We start from the raw sequence: 22,357 nt of genomic DNA, 5'->3' as shown, positions 1-22,357 counted from the left end.
AGCAGTACAACAAAGGGTGCCATCTTCCATGAACAGAGTTCTTGTTTCTGGAAGCAACTCAGTGTAAAATATCGGTAACAGACTCCTATGGAAAATGTCAATGTATCAAGCGCTGTTGGGCATACCAAAATATTTCCTAGTAAGGGTGACCTTAACAAAAGCTTGTTTCCAGCAAAGCACTCTCATCTTTTTTTTTTTCTTTTTTCTTACTGTATTTTTTAAGGGAAAGATGAGAACGACTTCCACTACAGACAGAACTGACTGCCACAGTGCACTCTGGTATTACTACAGTACTTGAACAGCTCAAATGTAATTTCCGAGCGTTTAAATTGCACGTAACTTGAGTTGTGTTTGCTTTTACTACCTGAAACGCCTCAAATTTTTATTTTATTGAAAATCAGCTGGGCAGAAACGCAAGATGCAAATATCGATCTGAGCTTTTCTTACTTTTTTCCTTTCTATTTATTTAAGTAAGTTTTCAATGAGAGTCAGCAGCATCAAGATTATTATATGTAAAAGAGATATGGACCCACAACTTGATGTGGGAACCCCATTACATACTCCTACGGGAATCGAATCTAGGTTACCGCAAAAGAGGAAAGAACACATATTATTTAACTAACAAGGAGCTTTATAAAATTTACTCTAGACATTAGTTTGAAGTCATTAGTGAAAATATATAAAGAGGACAGAATGAAGGACAAAGTTCGAAGAGGTAAACATGCACTTAAAAGGGCGAACGCGGGACCGAACACTTCATGTACACATGGCATATGCACATAAAACAAGCACTTGTTCATACGTAATACGTTCCTTAAACTCTTTCACTGATGGGTCGAAAGACACCTACCTCATGTGGCCTTTTAGCTAAGTTATATGCCAATTTATCGTCTCCTTGAAATAATCGATCTGATTGGTACATTAGCTTTGTGTACTTCGGGTAGCCAATAAATGATTGGAGGAGATGGAAGTTGATGCTACATAAGAATCAAAAGAAAATGCTTCTTTCCACTCAATTTGCAACCGACTGAAGAATACACTACTGCGTGCTGAAAGCTTACGGAGAATTAAAAATGGCAGCAATGAGTAAGCAAAACAAAAATATAACTCCTTTAGTTTACTGTGTTTAATGAACTTTTTAAAAGTAGAAACAATTTTATCAAGTTATTTACTGTTACTTATTTTTTTTTTTAAAAAAAATGCAAATCTTCACAAAATAATAATGTTAACATTCAACAATTAAAAGTTGTTTCACAGTCCTGACTGTAACGCTTCAGCAGCAAGACTCTTCGCTGTAATAGGCGGTAGTTCTCGAATTCCATTGGCATCCACTATGCGTACAACGAACTGGTTCATATTAATTATAAGCCTCTTATGGATCTCCCGGACGCACTTCTTCATTAGTTCATAAGCTTCTTCTGACGTCATATCTGGAATTAAAAAAAAAAAAAAAAGCAATAGTGACACACAAGCCATATTTACAAATGGCATATAAAATGCACTTTTTGAAACACGATTACTTGAACGCACAGATCAATTCTGTACATTGCACTGAACTAGCAAAAACAAACCTAACTATTATTTCTTTGAGTCTTGCATCCCATTATAATGCTCTCTAGGTTGAAGAGGTAATGAAAAAGAATTACAATAAAATTATGAAGAACGCATACATATGTGCGTGACAAAGTTTGAACCCGTAACTGACATATGTTCTGATTGTAGTACATTACGGATAACCACTGGTTTTCAACCCATTTTATTCAAAGTACATTCATGTAACAATTCATAACATTGTGAGACATTAGGTTCTTTAAGAAAAACAAATTATGATACAATGTAAGTTGAGGGTGGATTTAGGCACTTTTTGCACAAAATTCTCAAATTTCCAATGACTGTTTCCAACTTTCCGTGTTGAAAATGTTTACAATTGTCAAGACTGAGGTGACTGAATAAATGAATTGTGCCAGAAATCTAGAACTTCAAGTACCATTGCTGAAAGGACTCAGATTCTATCATTAGTTCCAAAATCATGGACGACTATGGAAACTGTTGAAACATTTTAAACAACCGAGTATCTCGTTCGTAAAGCTCAAAAGATCAGAAAGAAGCATTGTATTTTAGCCAAACCTAGTTTTAAGAAAGGATATAGTATTCCTGCAAATACCTTTAATTTAGTCACAGAATTTTACAACAGTGATGAAGTGCCCTGTAATGCTGGATTGAGTGTCAGTGTCAGTAAGCATATGAATTTCACTATCAAAGAGAAAAAAGAAGAAAAAATAATGTCAAAATTTTTCGATTATTTCTGAAAAAGGCCCATCTAACATTAACCTCAAATTTTCACAATAAGTAGATCTGGTATTCCTGTTTATCACATAAAAAAATTAGGAGGGTGTTTTTTGATATGGTGAAGGAAAACAACATAATTCAAGTTTCATTAATTTTCTAGTAATACGACTTGCATGGCTTTAAGTTACTTTAAAACAATATGTGCCTATTACACAGCTTATATAGTGCGGTTTGATTTAATATCATAAGTGAACTATCGTTATATAATACACAAATAACATTTACGTGTTTTGTTGATTGTAAGCAACTTGAAATATTGAGCCTAAGATCTCTTATTACCAATTTTAGAGGTCTTCTCAGTAGCTTGAATTTCTTCTTCAGAAATGTTGTAATTTCTGCCAGAACCAGTTGAAATACTGGGTACTCCAATATTAATGATGCAGTTTTCGTATGGAATCCAGCACGTATCGGGTGCTTTTGGGCAGAAAAACATTTTCGTGGGTCCATGGGGATGAAGGAAATTTACCTTAGTCACCATGTTCCTGTGAATTCTCAACTATTTTTCCAATCCACTATTTCTCTTCAGAAATGCACACAATAAATTGCTCACATGAAAGATTAATGTCTTTCGATTCTGCTCAACTATTTAGATTAATGTTGTCTTTGAAGAAGATACACGACTGGTAACTAGTTTCAACAGGCTAATATGTTCATAATGATGAATTTCACGCATCCCTTGCAACGTTATGGCTTTTCCAGTCTCTTTTGAAGCATTGGACAAAGTTTTCCAACATATTCCAGCATAAAAAGCGTTTGGTTATAGTTGGTTATAGTTTGACAATGGTTGTAGTTTGAGAAAATCGAAGAAATCGGCAACAGCAATAATCCGGTCATCCAGTGGCCCTTGTAAACTAGTATGTCTTGCTAGACATTTCAGCGTCTCAACTATGTCATCGCAAACACTTTTGCCGTGACTTGTGGCAAAATATTCCACTCACAAGTGCGTCCAAAATCACTCATGCAGGCATAAGTTGACAAGTTTAATTTGAGGAAAAACATCGTTAACATACTTCAAAAGAATAACTTGGAAAACATAAAATGTAACTGTATCGTGCTTTAACCTATCATTGACATAACATAATGAAACATTTGATAACAGAAGTTACAGGATCTCTTAAGATGTTGCATTTAAAAAGATTAGAATGTTGTACAGTTGAGTAGAATGCTGGTCCAGTGCTACTCTTAAACTTCATCTTGAATAATACAGGAGAAGTTTTCAGCAAAATCAACTATAATTAAACATGATTTGTCATCCAAAGTCTCTACTGTTTGTATTTGAAGTAGTTGCTCTAATTTGGCTATGAAGTGTTGCAGCGCTAATTTGTCATTTTATTCCTACCAAAATCTCAATGAAGTCTTCTGTATCTTTAATCATTGTCTCTACTTGGGTTCTGTCAGTTTGAACCCATTCTTTGAACTTATATCTTATGACTGAGCAAGTTCTTTTAATACACGAACGAGATATTCGGTTGGCTGGAATGTTTCAATAGCTCTATAGTTGTCCATGATTTTGGAACTAATGACAGAATGTGAGTCCCTTCAGCAATGGTACTTGAAGTTTCAAATTTCTGGCACAATTCAATTATTCAATCACCTCAGTTTTGACAATTGTAAACATTTTCAACACGGAAAATTGCAAACAGACATTGGAAATTTGGGGGTTTTGTGCAAACAGTGCCTAAATCTGCCCTCAACTTACATTGTATCAATTTTTTTTTTTTTTTTGTTTTTTTGTTTTTTTTTTTTTTTTTTTTTTGAACATACCAAAAAACACCCTCCTAATTTTTTTATATGTTAAAGAGGAATATCGGAGCTACTTATTTTGAAAATTTGAGGTTGATGATAGGTGGAACTTTTTCAGAAATAATGGCCAAATATTGACATTATTTTGTCCTTTTTTTCTCTCTGATGGCGAAATTCATATGCTTAACCCCATTTGAGAAGTTTATTAGTTCAATCATTTAAAATGCTACAAATTCTAAGATTGTTTTAGTGAAAACCATTTTTAAGTAGCTTCAATATCTCCAGAGATCTAGCGGTTTTAGTACTTTAAGTTGAAGGCGGACTTAGGTGCTTTTTGCACAAAACTCCCAAACTTCGAATGGTTCCTACAGAAATCTCCTTTGAGGTAGAGCTGCAAAATTCGACAGGTGTGCTATATTTGGATACAAAATTTGAAGAAAATCTAAAATACATGAGCCACCTTGATTTGTTGATTTCATATGGAATGGCCCTACTTCCAATTTCAATATTAGTTGAGAAAATATCTCGTCATACAAACCAAACTCCTTCACGTGGTACACATGAAACACTGCTACTTGTTTAATTATATGTATCATTCTCTTCTCATCACCTGCTTTGGTCTAAAGGGTGGAGCCGTGAAGAATAAAATTTAAGAATATATAGAGTATCCGGATTCGTAGATCCGCACTGATTGGTAGTTATTCCTTTCAAACTTAATGTCTCTTTTACACCGCGGGTACATCAGACATGGAGCCACCGCTGAATATGGTATCCGAATCACACGAGCTCCTATCGGGAATCAAACTCGGGTCTCGCGCTCCGGAGGCATGCGTGCTAACCATATCGCTATGAGAGAGAGAGCTTGATGGTCAGCACAAATTTATCTCCTTTGACTATTTCGGATTATTCAATTTGTGAAGTACTGATTTGAACTGCATTTCGAAATTTCTAAGTACTTTCTACCAACAAATATACTGTCTTGGAATTTTGTAGTTTGAAGAGCCACCGGCAGGTGGGAGCACCAAGTTATAACACTCCACGAGGGAAGAGTAATAGTGTATAATTGGCGTCACTATTCGCAATATGATCCAAAGAGAAGCGATCTATTACAGACTTCCTAGTCCATTCGTATATTACCTGTAGTGATAGGCATGCATCACTATATTGCACTTTTTATGTTCTGTCGATCAATTTCGATTGGTCTGACCCCTTCCTACTTGAAGAAAAGCACAGTTCCTCCTTGGTGCTACTTCCTGTTGGTCAGTCTTTAAAGCAGTGGTTTTCAACATCACTTACTGGCTCTCCCCCTTTATGAACCCTGCACACTTCACGCTCCCCCTCTTCCTTGCTGATCGTGCTCTGACCCATTTTGCGATTTCAGATGTAATATTGTATTCTCAAATCATTCATAATAATAATAAGCCAATTTATTTCCAGGAAAACTTCAGCATATTATTGTAGTGCAGTATTGCATTTTACTAGTTTTGTTCTTAATCACACATGTTTCTATCACTAGCTTACGGCCTCTTTCTCGTTTTTCACACTTCCCATGTTGGAAACAACTGGTTTAAAGCATACCTATCATTTAGGCTACATGTGCAATAGAAGTATACTGTAACATTAAAAGAAATAAATGATATAACTCAAATACTGTAATTATGTAAACCTACTAAGGTTTTCACAAGTTTTCTGTGGAAGGTGGAAATTATTGGACAAAGTGTCTGTACACCGCAGCAAAAAACCTGCAACATGAGCATGTAAGTTTATTGTGAAACGACAAAGTCTTTTGCCCCAGAATAAGTGTGCAGAGTAGGACGCCGAGGTTTCTCCTGGCGTGAGTCGTGCCACTTACACTTTATGTTGATTCCCTGCGCTGTTAGGCGTAGTTTCACAATAAACTTACATGCTCATGTTGCAGCTTTTTTCGCTGCGGACTGTACAAAGAAGATTGATTAGCTTCTGCTGTTTTTAAAAGGATAGCTGTGATTCTGTATCGAAGTTAGAATGACGAATCTTGTTTATAGTTATGTTTAATGAGTTGACTATTTAGTTAGAATAGATGTTACAAGATTACACTGATACCTGAGTAAGGTCAAAACTAAGTGTGCTAATACAGAGAAGTTTCCTTGGCGAAATAGCAATTATTGATGCCCTAATTTCACTGTTAATTGTTTTGCTGGACATCAATCAGGGTGTTTACTAAAATTCCAAAATGAAATTTTGTTACTTTTTCGTGACCTTTTCTTTATCAAACCATAAAATTTCATAACATCCTCAAGAGCGAATTAGGCCGAATTTTCATCCATGCGATAAGAAGCGTGCTTTGCTTGCGATTTGATAGCAACTAAAGCCAACCATAGATATTTTTGGTAGTGAATTCTCACGTTTTATAGAACGAAATATTCCAGAACTTATATTTGTACAGATAAAAAAAAAATCGTGACCCAAAAGCTAAATTTCTTGACTTTCATGACCGTTTTCTGATTTCGTAACTGATAGACACACTGGAAATCCAAATTTACAAGTTAATAAGTATTCTACGTATTTGTAAAATTTTAGTTACTTCACTAGCGTAGTTGGTCTTTCGTACTTAAGCCCGTCATCTTTTAAGCCATGATTACGACTCCATCTTTTGAATTGTTTAATCTTGAATATGGAAAGATACAAGCAATGGGGCCTCTAGAGTTCTGCACGAGAGAAGCAGCTTTGTACCTCTCCCCTACAAAAGCAATCCACGCCTTTAGGGACTGTAGTGATTTTTTACTTTTGAACGCATTCTTTAAATTCTGATGTGAGGTACAAAGTATTACAGAAAAAAACCAGCGAATTTCACATTGCATAATCAACATCCAGTATGTATGCTACATTTAACTTAATTTTAAGTACTTTACTCTGCACAAGTAATTCAAGCTATTCAAAAATGGAAAATAATTAATGTTGCTAACACTGCTCAAACTATTTCTCCAAATGAATATCTCAAATTGAGTTTGTAAAAATTCTTGGTTACATACCACTAACATATACAATAATTAACAATGCAATTTAAAATGGATAGTAAAAAGCTACGTAACAATGAAAAGTTAACTAGTATTATTTCAAGTATATTTACCACATTTATTAACTTGTAAAATAGGAACATGGTAACACTTTCATGATGTATTGAAATTCAAGTATTGATTCGACTCCGGTCGTTTGTGAATCAAATGAGAATTAATTCGATTATTCATTTTCAGCAGGGTGGATTGATTTAAATCAGTCTGATTTAAATCACGATTTTAATCAAGATTTAAATCACTTGATTTTTTTAATAAAAATCGTTGATTTAAATCAAATTCCGAAATGAATTAATTTAAAGTGAAAGTAAGTAAAATCCCGTTTCTCTTCTGTTATTCCGATTATGGAAGATAATAATCATAATACAGTGAGACTCAAATGTATGTAAGCACAGCATGAAACGAGTATCATGTGGGAACTATCAGGGAAAATCCCGTTTGAACGGGTTACTGGTGAACCCTGATTTCTTCTCTTTGTAACACAGGGTTTTAAAATTTCTGTTCCAACGGGGAAATCACCATGGACATTTAAGATGAAAGCTCTTTTGTGTTCATGTCTATTTGTTTGTTTCCAGATAAGAGGGGCGTATTTAGAGGGTTCGATCCCCTCTCCGAAACAAACAAAAAAAAAAAAAAAAAAAAAATAGATTTTAAAATCTTGGGCGAAATTTATGTACTAAATACATAGAAGTTCCTCGGAATCGTAATACGACAAATTTTGGATGCGTTAAAATATCGAATAATACTTTTGATAAAGTGGATACTTGACCCCATTGCAGAACATGCCGAGATCTGCGATGTGATTGCAGAAAATTTGCCGTGTCTGTGCAGGAAAAATTGTAAGAGGAAATAAAATAGCCAACAGAAAAGTATAAAAACGTGCCTGCTATGTATAGATGTCTTAAATGCACGGACAACTCGCATTTGAACTGTTTTTCACGTCACATAAAGCATATTTTTAACAATCACAAGTGTTTCTTCTTCTGGAACTGATCATCTTGATTTTTTTATTTTGGAATTCCTTCAGGGAATTCGTGTTATTATTCAGTTCAAAATCTCTTATCATCGCGAATTGTGTCGAGGAATTTGAAGCTTTAAAATATATAAAACGATAATTATGCCTGTTGTGCTGTATGGTTGTGAAACATGGTCGCTTACGCTGAGGGAAGAACGCAGACTGAAAGTATTTGAGAATAAAATCCTGAAACGAATATTCGGAACCAAAAGGAACGGAAATGAGAAATGGCGAAAACTTCATGATGAGAAACTGCATAATTTATACCATTCACCATTGTTAGGGTCATCAAATCTTGGAGGTTCAGGTGGGCAGGACTGTAGCGAGAATGGAAGAAAGTAGGAACGCTTTTAAAGTTTTAACTGGAAGTCCAATCGGAAAACGACCATTAGGAAGACCTAGTCGCACATGGGAGGGCACTATTAAGATGGATCTCGCAGAAATAAGAACATAAAATAGAAACTGGATTCAGTTGACTAAGGATAGAAGTCAGGAGAGCTTTTGTGAACATGGCATTGAACCTCCCATAGGTCATAGAGTGAGTTAATTAATTTTAGGCGAAATTTATGTACTTTATATGTATTTCGTGCCGCTAGCTAGTTCCAATTGTTTAAAAATATGCCCCTGCCAAATATCAGTAACTTTCGTGAAAAGAAAAGTGTCATGTTGATATATAAATACATTGCTGTACTTTTTCCTTAATGCTTAAGAAACATTGTTTGGGATTGAAATAGGTTAACGATTGGGATTTAATTCAAAATTAAAACCCAATACTTTCACTTAAATGACATAATTAACATTTAATACTAATTCCTAATGTTTTTTCTTCAGTTCGCGACTTGTATCATACGAAGAAAAAGATTTGATTTAAATCAAAAAAAATCGATTTAAATCAAAAAAATCAACAAAAATGATTTTTTTGAAAAAAATCATGATTTTTTTCCACCCTGATTTTCAGTATCTACTTTTAACGTTGAATCTGAATCACAGTGCTCCTACCGGGAATCGAACCTTATTCCATGCGAAAGTTGTATTTGCTACCTCTATATGCACGACAGAGCTTAGTCTAGCGGGGACCGAATTTACTGAATCCACCGTGAGTGTTCTTCGCCTTAAACCTATCCTACTACATGATTTGACAATGACTTCGTAAGCTTGATTTCACAATAAAATTTCAGAGGTAAATCAATCTAAAATGTAGTTCAAGATTATTAATTTGCTCTCTAATTGAAAAAAATACATACATGTAATTAAATTCTGAAATTCTAAAGTACATTAGTAAGTATTTTATTTTTCTACATAATTTATATATAAGAGTCATACAATTTTGAAGAATTCTTCGTTGAAAAACTACTGAAAAGCTATGTCTCCCTTGAAACGATATGGGTCATTCTTTCTCTCGCGACTATCAGGTCATTCTTTCCTCTTATCCCCACTTGCGTTTTATTCTCTCACGTTGAAAGTTCTCTAGTTCTCTAAGGCAAGTTAATGCGAGAAATAGCCAAGCTAAAGTTATGATGCTAAAATAACTACAAAAAAACGATCGCTCCTCCTTTCTATACAGGAATAGCATAATTATTTTTTACTAGCATCAATTACACGCTTCGTTGGGTTAACATTTAAAAAAAAAAAATAGTTATATGTTCCATTTAGTCAGTTACTTTCTACTATTACTGAAGCGCTCTCTGATATCAGTCATATATATATATTATATCCCCCTCTCCCCCAAGTTACGGGACTGAATTTGGATTTAAAGTGGATCTGAAGTGTTACTGTTCATCTCAGCGACCCCGAAAACTAGAATTCGACACTAATTTCGGTCATTCTCCATCATTCTTAAATATCTCCCCCTCCCCTATGTTGAACCGTCAAAATGAAATTATACAAAAAATCATCCCAAGCCTGTAACTCATTTGTTGAAAATTTGATCGAAATCGGTCGCTTGGTTCAAGATTTTTTAACCATCACTGCTAAATGCATTTGCATACTGATCTTATTCCTAGATTGATTTCATTCCTAAAACCTCTCAGTTTCTCTAAATCATCAATGACCCTATTATCTTTGCTGCTCTTTTTGACCAAGTTCCTGAGGCTTTAGGGACAAAATAACGGTACCTCTAGATAGGACTTGACGAGTATTTCCGTTTACATCTATTGATCAACGTCTACCTTCTGGGCCCCTTGGCAATGAAACTGTGAATAAACACCTATTCAACAGAAGCGAAGTTTTGAAATTCATTTTTTCACAACAAATAGCTAGAGCAATTTTTTTTCAGCCGATTTCGTTAACGGAGCCAATCTGTTCAACACCGTAACGGTGACTTACGTTCATCCGTTAGCCAACACGATAATTCTTAAACGAAAGAAATTTTTTTGAATTCTGTTTTTCGCAGCAGACAGCTAGAATGACTATTTCGGCCGAGTTCGTTAATTAAGTTAATCCATTAACATCTTAAAACAGGGATGCAAATAACCACTCGCCCATTCTCCCGGGACGAGTGGTTCATCGGTGCGGGCGAGTATTTAATATCATACCGAAGGTAAGTGAATGATTTCTACTGTGGGATATAGGCTAGTAAAATTTTGTTGCTTATTTGCATCCCCGTCTTAACAGGTAACGGTGACTTTAATAGTAACTATCCATATCCCACATTCTTTTATTGAAATGAAATGAAATCTTTGAGTTTTACGTCCCACGGTTATGCCGGTTAGGCTAAAAAGGAGACGGTGATGATGAGTGATGAATGAAATGGTGGAATAAAGAAAGTGGGAGGAAACGGGAGAACCCCGAGAAAACCCACGCACACGGTGTTTGTCCACCACAAAGTTCACTTGGCGGGGGCTGGGATCGAACCCGGGACCCCAAGCACCAGAGGTGAACGCTCTACCACTGAGCCACCGCGGCCCCATTCTATTATTGAAGCACAGAAGTTACACATTTCGCCACTAGATGACAGCAAACATTCTAGCTACTGGATGAAACTGGAATCTCTAGCGCATGATCCTTTTTACTGTCTACCAAAGTTCATTTGTTTATTTAACAGAATTTCGTAGTTACTACCTGGCTCATTTTTGAAAATTTTTTATGTTCTTAATTTATAAGTTACTCACTAAACTCAAACAAGTCCTGGAGAGAATACGTTAAGACTCTGAAACAGCAGATACATTAACTTTACTTAATTGTATATACTGACTTGTGTTATTAAAAACAAACAATAAGAATAGAATGAAAGCTCTATCATAACCAAACCTTCGTCTATTAAAACGTTAGTTTACACAGGGTTCAGTTGTATTTGTCTTATGTAATCAAGTTTACTACTGAAAGAAGAAAAAAAAAGTATTAATGAACTTACCTCGACGATAATACCGGTCGAATATGCTCAACGCAAAGAACCCTCCATAACCATGAGAAGCAAATGGGAGCTTCACCAGTGAAGCCAAATAATCTAGAAAATACAGTTCTGGTCCACCAGCATCATCGTATCCAGCAATTAACATATTTACGAAATAAGGAGTCTGAAATAGAAAATACTGGAAATTAGAAACTATTATATAAAATTCCTCTACACTAACAAGAAAACACAAAGTTTTCTTATTAATCTGACCAACCATTTAGAATCCAGAACTACGCACAATTTTACGTCAAAATACAGGCTACCATTAATTTATTTAATAAATAAAAACACCTGCAAAACGGGCTGTATAAGTTATAGATAGGATTGCAATAATCGTGACAGTATATAAGGTTTATAATACAGTGTGAATATACATACTATTATAAAATTCCTATCTTGACAAGTATCCTTTGTTAACAGCGAACTTTCGGTAACCAGCAGCTCCTTTTCATGAGTTGTGCTAAAAGTCAGAAAGGATTGCTTGAGAGAAAAAAACTCAGTTCGGGAAATATAAGCAAGTTCACAAATTACTTCAACTCGCTATATAAAGTGAAAAGTCTACCTAGTATCTCATGATATTTTCCTCAATTTTTCTTGTTCGTCGTTTGTTGTTCAATTTAAATCAACTATTGACAGCGGATAGTATTTATTAACTATGTAATTTGAGCCTGATCTTAAAACTATCCTACTACTGAAATACGCCTTTGATGCATGAGGTGCTAGGTTCGACTTCCGCAACGAAACATCGGATATACTACAGTGATTATGATCTCACTTCAAACTGTAGATTCTGGGCCTGCAAATAACTACGAAACAATATTACAAATATTAGTGATGTGATAAGATTTTGCAAACCTAACTCCGAAGTACTGAGGAAGGAAGGCGTCACTGTCGAAACTGTTTAGAACAATTTTAACACAACTGATTTACTGGTAAGTTCTATCGAATTGTTACTTGGTCTTTATAGCTGGGTTGTTAACAAAGGCCGTAAACACAAATCGAACAATACAGAAATGTCACCACCAGACTAAAAAAATTACCTGACCGATAAAATACACTGTTCGCAATATATCAAGTCACCTGCAAGTGTAAGAGTATGTAATTAGGATGGCGTAGTTAAGTACTGCACTGGGGGGACCAGACTCAATTAGACAGATTTTGATCATTAATAACCAATCAATCAAACAACATGCAAAAACGAGAAAGTGCCGTTTGTTGTCGATACATGGCACCATCAGACGTGTGCTGGGAACGAGGCTAATATTCTTGTTTACTTAGTGCGCATTATGAAAACATGGCCGGAAGACGGTTGTCTATAGAACAGAATGGGCCTTTTCTCTGTTCCTAACAATGTATCTAAGACCAACGTACGATGTTTGAAGAGTCTGGAAAGCCAGCAATCCACAAAAACGCAATCGCTCGAATAAACAAGCAGCTTGATGAAACTGTCAGTTATCTGAATCCCAAGCACACTTGTTAACCAAGAACTGTGGAGATACAAGCACGTGTTGCTGAGGAATTATTATCTCCTTACAAATCGAAGTATACCCGCCATTCACCTGCCCCGCTGGACATTTCGAGGTCAAGTTTACGTAGTTTTGAGTGCCATGAAGCTGACGCCATTATCGTCCACGGTTTATTAGTGTTCTTAATAACGACGCCTCCGACAAGCGAGTTGAATTTTCAGAGTTGATGCTGATCAAGTTTCACGAGAGCCTTGCCTTATCCGGAATATTGTGTGGACTGATGAGGCTAAATTTCACACATCAGCATCGGTCAACAGACATGACTGCATGTTTTGGCGGCCACAGAACCCCAATGCACCACAACACAATTTCCAGTTACCGAGAGTGATGGTGTGAAGCAAAGTATAACGTACGAAGGAATGATTCGCCCGTTTTTCCTGTAAGCTGGCGTCACAGGCGACAGTTATTTACAGTTACTGAGGGAAACTATCATCCCAGAACTTCATAGGCGACAGAACTTTCAAGAACGGTAGTGCCAGCAAGAGGAGCCCCACCACAATTTCCAAAAAATGTTCGGGCATAAAAATAGGAACTATTCAAAACTGCCTAATTGAGTCTGGCTCATCCTGAATATAAATAAATAGAGAACACATATGAGACTAAGCAACATTGATAATAGTAAATACGTGTACATAGTTGGTAAATACTACAATTAAGGCAGCAGCTAGATTTTCGAAGATACACTGTAACAACATTTGACAAGTCCGGTGAACAGCATCGTAAACTTCTGATGAGTACGATGCAAAAATACGCTTTAATTTACGTGATACAATGTTGCAAGAACCAAATATTACAACGGGTCGTAAACTGATCACATAATTTTTATTTGAGGGAGCGTTGCACCATTTTGTAACTGCTTGTCGTCATACCAGTCTCAAAGTACGGTATGTACTATTTAATGACTTAATAGGATGTATGTTAATAAATCAAAATTGAAATTATACTAATGCATTAAAGGTGAAATGTTGTCGGCAAACTGACGCTACGTTTTAATGACCCCACCTTCAGGTTTTATATATATATATATGTATATATATATAATTATGATCACCGACTGTAGAGATAATTTAAAAGCTCCTTGACTCACTGCTATAAAAATTCCTACTCGAAAATCACTCCTTCCTCTTGTAAAGATTTTGAAACAAGTCAACAACCCATCACAGTATCTATGCTAAATAATTTTCACGACGATGTTTGTAATTCAATAATTAAGTCTTTTGGTATTCTATCCATATTTACTTTATTAGATTAACGTTTTAAACGCACTGACTGCTTTTATTTTTAGAACTATGTTGAATACATCACATTGTTTTTAAATATTGGTCTTACTTTTCATCACTATTTTTCAAACTGTTGATTTTACCAAATCACTTACTTGAAAATCATCATCTTACAACTTCGAGCCAATTTAGTGTTAATATTTGGGAACTTCAATTAGTATACGTTCAATTTTTAATTACGATAACGGGTCTTTTTATATGGATGCCCAACTGAATGTGCCTTCTTCGCTGGCCTAATGGCTAGCACATGCGCCTTTGGTGCATGTGGTTACATATTAAATTCCTTGTGGGAGAGCACAGTAGTTTGAATTCCATCCTAAATGCTAGATCCATTTCTCATATATCCTCGGTGTTGGAAACGGACGCTACAACTTCAGCAAAAAAAAAAAAAAAACTCAAAATGAAAGTTATAGTGTTGAACTACCCACACTTTAAAGAACTACTATTAAACGAAGATTATAGAAAGCCACAAACGGTTTCACAGAATCAGTTTTTTATTCACATTGAGATAATCGACACTAGTTCGACAAACTCATGTAGCTTTCTGCAAATTTTTGGGATATTTTCAACTAAATGTCGAACTATCCACCTCTTCACTTTTGATTTGATTGTATGACAATACGTATTCCAAAGACTGAAAAGTACTATTAGTGCTGAAAATATGCAATGTTTTCCAGCATTTCAGATCGCAAATGTTACATCTTGTTGCAAAAAGCAACTTAGCAGAGCCAATTTCAAAGCGTTAAGCATTTATGTAGATTGTGCCATACGAGTCGTCGAGTTCCAAAACGGATCTTGTCCATTTATATGAAATCCCAGAAAACCGACAAAAAAAAAAAAAAAAAAAAAAAAAAAAAAAATGTAGGATCCATGCGTTTTGTAGAACTGGAAATATTTGAGGATGTTCAAGTTATTCACATTAACACACAAGCATTCTCAGTTCTACAAAACACGCAGATCCTACATTTTTATCGGTTTTCTGGGATTTGCTATAAATGGATAAGAGCTGTTTTGGAACTGGACGACTCATATGATTACTGTAGGCAGGGCCGTGCCGTGGAAAATCAGCGCCCGGGGTGAGTATACGACGGCGCCCCCATACATATATTCCAAGCAATTTTTCCTGTCTTTTTCCTTTTCTCTCTCGAATTTTTTCACCCCCTTTACTTCGGCTCCCGGAGCCGTCGCCCCGCTCGCCCTTCCCCCCACGGCACGGCCCTGACTGTAGGAGTCTAAAAAGAAATGCGAGGGACAATGAATTTGTATGTTTTCCTGCAGTACTTTTTACTATTTTCAATTAACAATATTTTCTTTGACGCATCATATACTTTCAATTTATTTGATTTTGGATAACGTACTGTCAAAACATACTACGGATGCCAGTGGAGAGTTTCGAAAGTGTTCATAAATATATAACAGAGTCCTAATTAATTTAAATTGGATGGCACGAAATCTACTTTGGATTATTTTAAAAAGAACGCAAATCTACGTAAGCATAAATCTGAGCAGAATACCGACCAGGGACCCGACCGACAAAGAAATGTCCATATAATGGTGATTTCACCTTCCGAGGAAATGTTAGTCACAAGTATATGTACAGGGCGTTAATCAACTATACCAACAAACTTTAAGAGGTGATTCCTCACAGCAAAATAAGGGGAGAAAAAGTTCATGTGAGCATATGGAGAAAAGTGCGTAGTTTAAGAACAGGGGCCGTCCGGGGCCTGGACGATCCCCAGGCAAAGCACCTGACTAACACTTCCGACCTCCTACATATTTATTACATGTTAAATTCCTAGCAAGACGTTGCTTTTTTGCCTACTCTGGACCCACCATAAGTTTGTGTATATCTGGGAATTCTGCTCGGAGTATTACTGGGACTTGTGCCCTTGAGGAATGACTTGCGCGCACATGCTGAAATATTTAGTTTCGAATGGCGTGTATGTGACTTCGTTTGCGCCGATGGACCGCCACTCCACGATACGTCCTGTTCGAAATAACATATATTGCAATTTATTTGTCCATCCTTCTGGACGGTCCTAGCTCTGTGCACTTTTCTCCACAGGTCTATATATATATATATATATTAAATTATTCTTTTGATAAGAGTAACCACCTCTTAAAAGTTTATCAGTACAGTTCATTCCCTTGTGCATTTACCTAGTAATGGATTTAGGATTTAGATTTCTGGGCTTTCGGCATCTAAGGCCATTTAGCCCGTCACGTTTGAGGGATGACGTCCCTCGGCGAGCACACAATCCGGGGGAAAGGAAATGAAGAAAGGGTGGGGGAAGGAAGGAAGCGGCCGGGGACTATAAGTTAGGTACCGCCCCGGCATTTGCCTGGTGTGAATGAAGAAAACTTAGGAAAACCTCATTCAGGGTGGCTGGCCTGAAAAAGCGTTTTACACTTTTTCGACCGAGTATCCTCACCGGGAATCGAACCCGGGACCGCTCGCACCGAAGGCGAGAGCGTTAGCGACTACGCTACGCGGGGCCACCATCTAGCAATGGAGGCGTTGTTTCCAATCTTTGTAGCAGTATTAGAAGGCTTCTGCTGCAACACCTTTCAGCTCGTCGATTACCCTTTACTGGATATTATCCAAAATACCAAAATGGCACCCTTTCAAGTGGTTATTGAGCAAAAGAAAAAAAAGTGTCACAGGAAGTGAGATCTGGCGAACAGGGGCAGGGGGAACCACAAAAATGATTTTTTTTTCTGCTAAAAATTCATTGATGAAGATATCCGTGTGACATGATGTGCTGTCCTGATGCAGCATGCAAGTATGTGCAATGCGATGCCTGATCGCACACGTTATCCTTTTCCTGAGTTTTTCAAGGACTTTCCGATAAGAAGTTTAATTGACAGTTTCTACTGATGACACAAATTCCTTGTTGACGATCGCCCGACTGTCAAAAAAAAAAAAAAAAATCAATTTAATTTTGGATCTGCTCAATCTCACTATTCGTCCTCCATTTGTTCTGGGCCTTCTAAAAAAGGATTTGTGCCATCAGAGCACTTGTACCTTGGACAGAGAATATTTTCCATAAGCCCTTTGTAACTTTCGGTAAGTCACAATAGTGGATTCGGAAAGCTTTACACAAAATTTGATGGAACAACGTTGTTCAAACTTCTCCGGTTAATTTTCGGAAAACCTCACAAACACAACTTCACTTCAGACGTTCTCAACAATCGTGTAACAACTGTAGTGTGAAGGTGGAGGTATCAGCGTTATCGGTTCGTGCTCGCGTTATCGGTTCGTGCTCAGTGTTGCCAACCTCATTACCTATCTAACACACTCACATAGTATATAAAGTATATCGAAGAGCAGTATATAATTCAGGTGCAAACTAATACCACCATTATCGTAATTTTTGAATAGAAACTTATGAATGTTGCAACACCCTATATAATTGCACAAAAAGGAAAAGAGATCAGTATATAAGGAAAAACAAAAATCCAATACAGCTTCGTTCACAGATGTCAAACCACACCAAAATCTGATTTATTGAAATCCCTAGAAAATAATTCAAATAAATAGCTAAAAATAACGAATTGGTCTCACGTGATTACCTATTGAAACTGAACCATTTATAACTACTGACAGAACTATAGGACTAAACAGGGTGGAAAAAATCATGATTTTTTTTTTCTTTTTAATAATTTTTGATGATTTTTTGATTTAAATCAAATCTTTCTCCTCGTATAATACAAGTCGCGAACTGAAGAAAACGCATTACGAATTAGTATTAGATGCCAATTAAGCCATTTAAGTGAAAGTATTGGGGTTGAATTTTGAATTAATCTCCAATCGTTAACCTATATCAACCCGAATGTTTCTTAACAATTTTAAATTATGGCTTTTTTTGGAGGTAGACTTTCAATCAAGCATCATCCCTATTTATCCTAGGATCATGGTTCATACCTCATTCTCTTCAGAATAGAACAGCCCTTAAAACGGTAACATTCACATTTTCCCTATAATGTCCCTGAAGCGGAAAATTTTGAGAGAAGTCGGGATTTTTTCTGACTTTTTTTTTTTCAAATTTTGAGCCCCTCTGGACTCCCCTATGTTAACGCACAGATCTCAAAATCAACTGGGAAATACTAAGGATGCACTAAATGTGAGTACAAAATCTCAAGCTTCTATCTTGAATAGAAAGGGCGGGAACCCCAGATGACCCGGATCTAATATAAAAATTTCCTCAGACATCCCTATTTATCCTAGAATCATGATTTGTACATTATTCTTTTCAGAATAAAACAGAGTTTCAAACGGCACCATTCAAATGTCTCCATCGTGTAAGCTATCTGGGGTGGAAAATCACGAAAAAAAAAAGGGATTTTCTGCTAAGAAATATCCCCTTTTTTACTTTTTATCCCTCTGTACCGCCTCTGTTTAAAGGCAAAGATCTTAAACAAATCTGAAAAATACTAAGGGGTGCAGTGAATGAGTGTCCAAAATTTCAAATTTCTAGATGCAAAAGTAAGCCCGCGAAAAATAATATCCCCAAATACCCCAGATTCTCGTATAAAACAGGATCTCAGGTAACAGTTTCCTGAGGCATCCCTATTTATCCTAAGATCATGGTTCGTACATCATTCTCTTCAGAATAGAACAGCTTTTCAGATGGTACCATTCATGTCTCCATCTTAGGCGGGACCCTCTGGACTCCCCTGTTTTCACGCAGAGATCTGAAATCATCTGAAAAATATTAAGGATGCACTGAACGAGTGTGCAGAATTTCAGTCTTCTGAATGCAAAATGTAGGCCCGCCAAAAAATAATAAAAATAGGCACAACAAAAAATATATTTTTTAAATTTATGACGTCATCAAATCGTATTTCTCGACGCAGATAGGCGTGAAAGCATATGTAACGTGCTCTACAATGCCTTCAGTCCTGAAAAACGAAGTAAAAAGCTTCATTGGTACTTTTTAATCGAATAATGAAGATTTTATCCTATCACCTAAAAGCAGGTGATATAATTTAAAAGGTTAAGCGTTAAGGAAAAAGTACAGCAACGTTTATCAAAGTGAAAAAGTACAGCAACGTTTATCAAAGTGACACTTATTTTCCACAAAAGTTACTGATATTTGGCAGGGGCATATTTTTAAGGAAATTGTAACTAGCTTGCGGCACGAAATACATAAATTTTGCCTAAAGTTATAAAATCTAAAAAAAATTCAGAGAGGGGATAGGACACTTCTAAATACGCCCTATTATCTGGGAACAAATATATAGACGCGCACACAAAAGAATCTTCGTCTTAAATGTCGATGGAATAGTAAACGATTTATAATACAAACCCTATGTTACGAAGAAAACAGGATGGCCCTGTTACCGTTTAAAACGGGATTTTCCCTAATCCTCTGCATGACACTTGTTTTTGTACTATGCTGTACATACTGTACATTTGAGTCTCATTGTATTATGATTATCATCTTCCATAATCGAAATAACAGAACAGACACGGGACTTTACATATTTTCACTTAAATATATTTCGGAATTTGATTTAAATCAACGATCTATCTATTAAAATGCTACACTACCAATTAAGAGCGACCAAACTCAAACCTATAACCTTAGCTTTCAAACCTTTGATTTACGGTTATTTGTGATTTCAAGTTTATAACAAAGACAAATATTTTTAAAAGTGTTCTTTAAATAAATTACCTAAAGAAATATTTTTCACAAAGTTTATCCTTTTAAATTATTGTTCAAAGGCCTTTGCCTTTAATAAGCCTTCTCCGCAATAAATGCAAATGAATTGTGCTAACATCTTTGGAGCTCTTTTAAACTACATTTATATGTTTATGTCCAATCCTTTCGACAATGAGATCTCGGAAACTACAGGCTCTAGAAAGATGACGTTTTCACTGATCGATTGCAAATTTCATGTAGATTGTCCAGTTCTAATTGAATATTTAAAAAACATGGCCACTATTTCTTTATTACATTTTTACGGGTACATTGGAAGTGTTGAAATTTAAAAAAAAACTAAAGCATCACATCCTAAACATTATACATTCCAACACCACACTGTTGTATATAGGGGTTGTATATGTCTCAGGCGTTTGTTACATGGCCAAATAATAATGGGAAAGGAAGGATAACCATTTCTCCAGTCTAAGATGAACCTTTTTTTTTTGGGGGGGGGGGAGTGTTTTGACCAATGAACACCATATATAACTGACATTATAATTAATTGTGTATGTAATGTATTTGCTTCTTACATACTGCATGCAAGAAGAAAGAAAACACTGGTCATACATGAATTAGAAACTCCAACCGGAAGCAGGTTCAAATCTTGCAAAGGGTGCGAGATATTGAGAAATAATAATCGAAAAAATTCTCCCCTTTATGATACCCCTTGGCTTTTTTTTTTTTTTTAATCAATACGTCTTTCACTTGTGTCTGTAAAGAGACATGTACAGATGTTGTAAGGAATGATAAGGAGATTTATGCTCATATGCGAATGATGCGCTGTGTAGAGAGCGCAGGTTCAGCTAGTTTTTATTTAAAAAATCAAGTGATTTAAATCAGACTGATTTAAATAAATCCACCCTGGGACTAAACTTAACCATACCTGAAATTTTGTTTTTTCATTACATAATGGAAGCCATGAGACGTGATTAAAACTGAAGTGTGTGTTTATGTAAACCGATGACGAAGATGGAGGTTCTCATTGAAAATGTCGCCATTCATAAATATTTAGACATATTCTTGACTTTAAGTGAACAATTTTATAAATTTTTCACACTTATCTTCATGTTCCCTTGTAAACAAATAATGTGCAGAAACATTTGTATTATTTAAAAAAAAAACTACTGTTTTTCCTCTTCTGGCAGAAAAAGTTGTTACTTTTTTCACATGTTCCTTACTGAGACTCCTTACATATGTGTATGTTCTGGGAAATGTATTCACAAATTTATAACTCAAAAGATAATTTTACGTAACTAAGTCTATAAAACAGGCTTAAACTTTTACAACTTGCTTACATTTAATCATAAAAAGAGAGCCTAAATAATTCACCGCTTTCATACTTAAAATATACTATATAGAAATCTTTGCTTAAACTATTATGGAATATTGTTGTTCATAGGTCATTGTTTTTAATCTTATGGAAAACGAAATAATCCAATTTATTTACATTTTGAGACGCTTTTTTTCGTGTTTACTTTAAGCAAATCATAGTTTGCTAATTCACAGTCGGAAATTATTTTATCTTGCTGATTTTTTTCTATAGTGCATAAAGTATTTTTTGTTGTAATAAAATCTATGTATTTTTGTTGATAATAAATAGTGGATATACTGTAACAGTATTTTTTGTTGTTATAATTAGTGAACATAGCATCTCATCCCCTATCCAAGTTTCGTTTTTTTTTTTTTCTCCTTCTTCAAATACCACTTTCTATTAGCGACAGAGAGCAATGCAATGGTTAAAGACCCCAGAGATTGCTTCATTTCTTCCTTTGAATTTTTAGTAAAAATGAAATGAGATCTTTGAATTTATGTTCCACGATTATGCCGGCTACGGTAAAGGAAACGATAATAATGAGAAAGGGATGGAATGGAAGGGACAAAACATCGAGAAAACACACGGGCACGATGTTATCCACCACAAACTCACATGGTCTGGGTTCGAACGAGGAGTCCTCGCAATTGTAAGCGTCGTACCACTATCTACTAGCTTCTTCCCTATCCCTGATTTGACATAGACATTTTACCCACTGGTAAGAACTCCGTTTTAATATCTTATCTGGGTATAATACTTGAGATTTTCTTGCCTGACTTTATTTTCTGTTGCAAGTAACCCAATCCGAATATGGTATTCGATGGATAGTCATTGAGTGTATTTTTTTCTATCGCTATTAGACTCTCTTTTTTTCGAGCGAAGTAGCTCAAGTGGTAGAGTGCTGGCTTCGCATTCGGGAGGTCGTGGTTCGATTCCCGCTGCCGACCATCCTGACGGGTTTTTCAGGGTTTCCCTCA

General features: G+C 35.8%; 1 protein-coding gene across 1 annotated transcript in view; it reads right to left on the bottom strand.

Annotated features, from left to right (window-relative positions):
- Positions 1 to 1,108: 1,108 nt before the first annotated feature.
- LOC145684402 (proteasome subunit beta type-2-like) overlaps positions 1,109 to 22,357 on the bottom strand; it is a 44,356-nt gene continuing 23,107 nt past the window's right edge. The window contains exons 3-4 of the mRNA XM_081756701.1: positions 11,513 to 11,675; positions 1,109 to 1,430 (exon numbers count right to left, since the gene is read on the bottom strand). Coding sequence (XP_081612827.1) covers positions 1,252 to 1,430; positions 11,513 to 11,675 — 342 coding nt within the window. The 3' untranslated portion in view covers positions 1,109 to 1,251. The remainder of the gene's footprint in view (positions 1,431 to 11,512; positions 11,676 to 22,357) is intronic.

Source organism: Thermobia domestica, chromosome 1 (assembly GCF_964235325.1).
Source record: "Thermobia domestica chromosome 1, izTheDome1.hap1.1, whole genome shotgun sequence".
Taxonomy (NCBI): Eukaryota; Metazoa; Arthropoda; class Insecta; order Zygentoma; family Lepismatidae; genus Thermobia; species Thermobia domestica.
This window is presented reverse-complemented; position numbering and strand designations above follow the sequence as displayed.